Source organism: Gavialis gangeticus, unplaced genomic scaffold (genome assembly GCF_001723915.1).
Source record: "Gavialis gangeticus isolate Ggan-Ray unplaced genomic scaffold, GavGan_comp1, whole genome shotgun sequence".
Lineage (NCBI taxonomy): Eukaryota > Metazoa > Chordata > Crocodylia > Gavialidae > Gavialis > Gavialis gangeticus.
The window spans coordinates 118,135-124,699 of NW_017728981.1; the positions used below are offsets into that span (position 1 = coordinate 118,135).

The window sequence follows — 6,565 nt, forward strand, 5'->3', positions numbered from 1 at the left end:
CACTTCCCTTGGAAGTTGGTTCCAGCTCCTAGCCGCCCTAACTGTGAAGTAGTTCTTGCGGATGTCCAGTCTATACCTCTTCTCCATCAACTTGTGCCCAACTTGTAGATTGAGCCAATTTGATATAGAAGCCTTTAGGATGTCACAGATACAAGACTCAAGTAGGTCTACGTTCACTTTCAGAGTATAAAACTGGGAATGACCAGACTAGCTAGACCAAGTTCATCCAGCATTTTCTCTTTTGGTAACATAAGCATCAGACACTTCAGAAAAAGTTCCTGGAAGCCCAGCATGGATCATTTTGGAATAACCTACCCAGACAGGGGAGTATGAGACACACCAATAGAGATGGATAGAACATAATCATAAATAAAAGCATGCTTGGCTGTATTTCCAGCTCAAAATCTGGTTAAAGATACTGCCAGCTAGATAAACCTCAATACCTCCTCTTGCGAAGAATAACTGCAGACCATTCCTATTCTGACATTTTCCAGTCTTTGGACATTGATTTGGAGAATGGACACAGGTATACACAGTGTACTGCACGCCTTTGTAAATGAAGCGTACCTGGTGTGTCATGCCTAGAGGGGTATAAATATTTATTCATAAAAAGTTGCTGCTGAAGTGAACACTATGCATTCAATCCATTGGGAAATCCTGAACCAACTTCATCAAGTGCAGGACCATGCTCTATGTACATAACAGTTGAACAAAGCAGCAAGACAACAGGTTGTTAATTAAATTTCTCAGCAAAACAAGACAACAGAAGAACAGAAGTCAATTAATAATAAAAAGGATATGAATGTATCAAAATTTTAATAGCTATTCTCCTAAGCAGATTAAAAGGACTTAAAATGTACAAGGCAGGTGTGGCACTAAATCGGAAGAGTGTTTTCCCTCTGTTTAGTACTACAAAGGTCTGCAGAGAAAGGAAGAAAGAAAGAAAGAAAGTTAAAGCATGAAAATCAACGTGTTAAACACATAAGAAAAAGACAACTTTCAATGTAAGAATTATTTTTTGTGAGGTTTTTACGATCTTACCCTTTTAAGCAGTTTTCAGTTATGATGCAATGTACATACCGTGACTTCATTAGCTGTTATTACCTGTCTTATGGTAGTTTCTAGAGCCCAAACCAAAATCAAAAGCCCACTGCACCAGACAGTATGTATAGGTAGGGGCCATCCAATCTCTGTCCTCAAGGGCTCACAATCTAACCACATATGAGAAACACAAAGGGTGGGAGAAAGGAAGTACTTCTACCCTCATCTTACAAATCGCAAACCAAGACACACACAGGTGAAGCGACTTGCTCAAAGTCATACAGCAAGACAATTCAGCTCTGCTGCTGAGACCTCAAGTCCTAGTCCAATGCTTCAAGCACAAGACCATCCTCCTTTCCAGTGGTGGGAGCTTGTCTGCGTTTCCCTCCCCTCCAACCTCTGGTAATGACATTGCCACCATGCATCACCTTGTGGCAAGATGGCAATTCACTGCCTGCTTGAAACCCAACCCTGACACAGCTGAACAAGCCAGTAAGGCATGTCTGTGGTCCACTGTGCATCCTCAAGCCATAATTATGTATTTGCATTATTTTATCCTCCTCCCCAATTAGAGGTTCATTAGGATTATTTGGAAGCACTACAGTTCTTCTCCTGGTGCTTGTATTAGCTGGGAAATAAAGTGGCTAAAAAGTGCAAAACCAATCTTATTCTACTTAAAGTTCACCCCTCAGACTAAGCTGCTCATTTCATCAGTTTATCAACAAGTGCTCCTTATCAGACCATCCTTGTTCCTCATCCCCACCAGTGCAAGCACATGCAGCTACACCTTTTTAGACCCTCCCTTACCCCTACTCCTACCATAATAGCAGGCAGGTGCCCCTGTTGATCTGGATCTAGATTTCTTTAAAAGTTCATTCTCAATAAATCAAGGAACAATAGGAATTCTGTACGTTCACTTTAATGAATATAATCCTCCTCAGAGAATTGTCAGCAAAATGAATAATATACTATCACATATTAGCATCACAGAAAAGCCAGTCTCTCCTCCTCTCTGTGTTGGGACTCTGCAGATGGTCTCATGTGTGACCCACTGAAGCATGAATAGAAATTTTAACAAATATTCGCAAGGTAGGAAAACACACTCTCACCCAGTTCCATTCCCAATCTTTTGTTCCTACTTCCAGATCCATGTCTGGATATCTTTAAAAAAAAAAAAAAAAAAGAGATGTAAGCTCACCACGGAAGTGGCTGGCATATAGATCCCTGTGCATTGTCCAGTGTTACGTTATGATGGATGGCTTTCCACCCAAAAGCCCTTCAAGCAGAAGACCTCCAACAAGTCACAAAGGCAAATCAGTCCTGCAGCAACTAGCTCACTGCAGGATAGCTTGTGGAATGACTATTTGGATCATGTTGGTTAAACTGAAACCAGTAAGTGTCCAAGTTGCCATTAAACCTGTTTAATTCCAAATGATTCAGTTTTTCTTCATCTGTGAGTTGCATTAAGTTCTAATGGCAGACAGCCAGCAACAGAAGGGCTGCACATATACCCAGGCATGCAGAACAGCTCCCACCTGAAAGAATTAAACCGGGTACACAAACCCAGTCTGGAATTTCATAAAACTAACAAGGAAGCAAAGTGAAGGTCCAAGGAATGTCAGAAGAGAAGCTGCTAGTTCGCTACAAATTGCCCAGATGAGGGGAGATGCTAGAAATCGTTGACAGGGTGCAAGTTTATAAAATCATTTCAAAGCATGTAATTGAGTAAAGGGCAGTCCATGGGGATTCACCAAGCAGAGGATCATACACTCCACATGCTTGCTACACTTCTTTGAAGACTTTATTGTCTTGGTAGATAAGCAGGGCTAGGGGAGGGGAAGAAAAATTAAAATGAGTGGATCATGTCTCAAGAAGTCATTTGAGGCCATAGCATAAGTGATTGATTTTACAAGGTCAGACTCTAGGAAGTACAGTGCAGCACTGAAGAGACACAACAACTGAAAGAGGTGAGCAACCGACTGAAGGATTGACAGTAAAGGTCGCTGCAAATGGTTCCAAATCCAAAGGGATTAAAGAAAGTAAAAGAAAAAGCATCTGCAGTGGAACAAGGTAATTAGTGTGCAAATCACTATGGCAGGATCAGCCTGAGAACCCAACTGATTCAGGATCTCTCACATCAGCTGGTACTAGATGTTGCAGAAGAAGGTACAACAAACCCCTTAATTTATCTTACATGTAAAGTGCTCCTATATATTTTCCCAGCTATCTAGAGGTACTTGGGCTGAAGCCTCATCAGTGAACAAACTGTTCTGTTTACTGTGCAAATAGTGAGCTGTACATTAGAGTGCAAACACAATACCAACTCGAAGTTACAGCCCAGAAAGAAAGAAATTCTGAATGAACCAAGGAAAGAGAGAAGAGGAAACTGTTTCCAGATGGCTTATCCAACCAACCAGCATGCAGGGACTGGATAAAACAAGGCTGTAACACTTAAATGAAGCTCCATTTGTCAAAGGGATCTAAATTCCCCTACTGCATGACACCCACCAGGGTTCCTCCAGCTCAAAAGCAACCATGAGCCGATTAACGTTGTCTACACGCTGTCCTAGCAATGAAAGAGTAGTTTGTCCGCTTACTTTGGGGAGGTCAAAAGAAAACTTGATATTCTTCAGAAATTCACCCAGTATGCATGAACTACAATTTTTTCATGAGGAACTCCACAAGGCCACTGCTCCAGGATGCCTTGCATAGCACCCGAGAGAGTACAGTCGCTGTGCCTTCTCAAATGTTCTTGGATCTTCATTTACAACACACTTTTTTTTTTAACCCAAAAAACAATCAACGTTCTTCAACCCCAACAAGCACCAAAATCACAGCAAAGGAACCTAACAACTTAATCCCACGTGTGCTACACCTCCTTGCACACACAAGGAAAAAGATTTCCTATGGTCCATTAGACACACCAGCAAAACCTCTGAGCTGGAATGAAACTCACACCCCTGCAGCAGCCCAGCACAAGGCTTAGGCCTGCTACATGCTACTTCAGTACTTAACTCAACCTCTAAAACAGTCCTTGGCCTCAAAGTCCAACACAAGGCAACCTACAAGAGACCACAGCCATGAGCTCAGCTGCTTTTCCCAAAGGAAAGGTCTCTTAAGGAGTTTGCTATTGCACTCCCAGTAAGTGCAACAACATATTTCTCATTTAGTTAAATTAGACATCAAGTAGTAAATTAGTTGAAAGGCAAATCAAAATCGGATTGTGGTTTAGTGCCCAGGGGAAGAATATTAGTTTGCACATTCATTAGCTGTTGTGCTTCTCTCAATAAAAGGCACTTTAAAAGCACCTTGGATGGCTCTTACCAAATTGTGGCATCAACCATTAATCAAACTGGAGTCCTCTGAAAAGCTAGACATTTTTTCCATTTCTGAGTAGAAGGAGCAGACTCAAGTTGAGAGATACGACCCCACCACAATTTGAGACTCTGCCCTCCCCCACTCTCTCATTGCTGCCAGCTCTATAGGAGATGTTAATACTATTCTATATTCCTCTTTCACTGTCAAGGGCCTCAGGACAGGTAAGCCAAGCAATAGAAGTCAAAGCCAGCAGGGAAGCAGTAGGGCATTTCTGACAATGTAGTGACTAAGTACCACTGGCGATGTGTAGGGGGTGCACGTGGACCCCCTGAGCTTGGCAGTGCACCCCCTGCAAAAAGCACTGCCAATGCTGGCAGTGGCCGCTCACCACCTGCCCCCCACCTCACCGCCAACACCATTGCAGCGTCTGGGGGTGGTCGCCGACTGCTGGTCAGTGCTCACCACCCCCACTGCCTACACCACCATGGCCACCTGCGGGAGCTCCCTGCTCACCGCCGCCACACTCCCACCACCGACATCACCGCCTGCGGGAGCTCACCATACCCCCCAGCCTCCGGGGGCATGCAGCATTCATGCTAAGTACCACTCCATCATTCCTACTCATTGCCAAAAATATCTGGTTTGTAAAAGACATACATCTTTGGCTGCAGTCTACTGGGTTTCTCATTCTTCCATGGAGTCCCTTCCCTTTCACACAGCCTACTTACCTTCTTCTACAAGACCAAATGAGTTTCCATATACAGCTAAATACTGAGCCTCAACAGGATGAGGCCTCTAACATGACATGCAGCCCCAAACACATTGGTATCTTTGTAAGCAATGAAAGGTGCTCAGGCACAATGGGAATAAGAACCTCACAAGCACCTGGTGAAAGGGAGGAGAGCAGACTTTTTGTTCCTGCCTCTCAAAGTGCTTTAAAGAGGTGGGTAAGTCTCATTATCTCCCCTTTTACAGGTAGGAGAACCACAGAGATGCAGCAGGTCTTGCCCATACACAGCAAGGCAGGGCCAGTTCTCAAGTGTTATTAATGTAGTGCCATAAATGCTTCATGGACTAAGACACAGTCTCAGAACTGAGCAGCTCAGATGTGCATTACCAAGAGAAGAGGCCAGACTCGATGCTGGCTTTTTCCTTCTGCAGTCATTCTCTACAGTGCAAAGCAGATGCAGAACGCTAACTTATTCAGAGTAGCAGTGTAGGGGTGGAAACGTCTACATGAGGTGCAGGACAGAGCCAAATCTAGCTCCAAGTTCTTGCCTGAACAGTACTCGCAGGTCACCTTGCCTCAACTGGAGCTTCAAAGACAGAAAGTCCACTTTGGGGGGACTGAAAACTGTGGAATCACCTTCAGAAAACTTCATGTGTTGTTTGCTTTCCCACCAGAGGGGCAGAGAAAAGCTTTCCCAGGAAGTAAGTATTGTCCTGTGCACCATGGAATCTCTCACTTGTATGACATATGCACTCCTCAGTACTTGGGCTCTGACAGGGATTCAGACAAACCAGATTTTTAAGCTTCCTCTTACATTCCCCCACAAACTGACCCTCTTACCTTCCAAAAAAAAGATTTCAATCTTGTCTACAGCCTGGCCCTAGAACTCAAAATATGTACAGTCCCTTTAGGTCTAGAACAGGGGCAGGCAATTATTTCTGGCGGAGAGCCACTTACCGAGTTTTGGCAAGCTGTCGAGGGCTGCATGGGTAGCTCCGCCCCTTGACCAGTGCCCTGCCTCCTGGTTGTCATCTTGTGACCGAAGTCCCGTCTCCTAACCCCAGACCTTTGCCACCAGAAGTCCCACCTCTTGCCCCCAGAAGTACGCCTTTCAGCAAGGGGTTTTGCCATCTCGGAACCAGACAAATACCAAATTATATTCTAAAAAGTGACCATCTACAACATTCATTTATTTTATTTCAAAAAATATTTTTGTCCTGATTTACATGCGTTTGTGCAGTGCACACAGAGGTGACTGCCCAATAGCTAAAATGAAGTCTTCCTCTTGTATATTGTGGGTGGAGTGGGTATAGGTTTTTTGGGGCTGTGGGTGTGTAGGTATGTAGGGTGAGGGAGCATGTGGGTGTTATGAGTGAATGTTCTTGCTATAAGTTATCTGTGCTCCTGATGAAAGAACATAGAAAATTGTTTGTCAGTTGCTTTTAGTTAAATGTTTTTCCCACCCAGTCTATCTCC

At 43.9% G+C, this 6,565-nt stretch overlaps 1 protein-coding gene across 2 annotated transcripts in view; it reads right to left on the minus strand.

Annotated features, from left to right (window-relative positions):
- Positions 1 to 6,565, minus strand: part of SCN8A (sodium voltage-gated channel alpha subunit 8) — an 85,691-nt gene that overhangs the window by 61,127 nt on the left and 17,999 nt on the right. For both annotated transcript variants that reach the window (XM_019511100.1, XM_019511107.1), the window contains exon 2: positions 801 to 919. In XM_019511100.1, the coding sequence (XP_019366645.1) occupies positions 801 to 919 (119 nt within the window). The remainder of the gene's footprint in view (positions 1 to 800; positions 920 to 6,565) is intronic.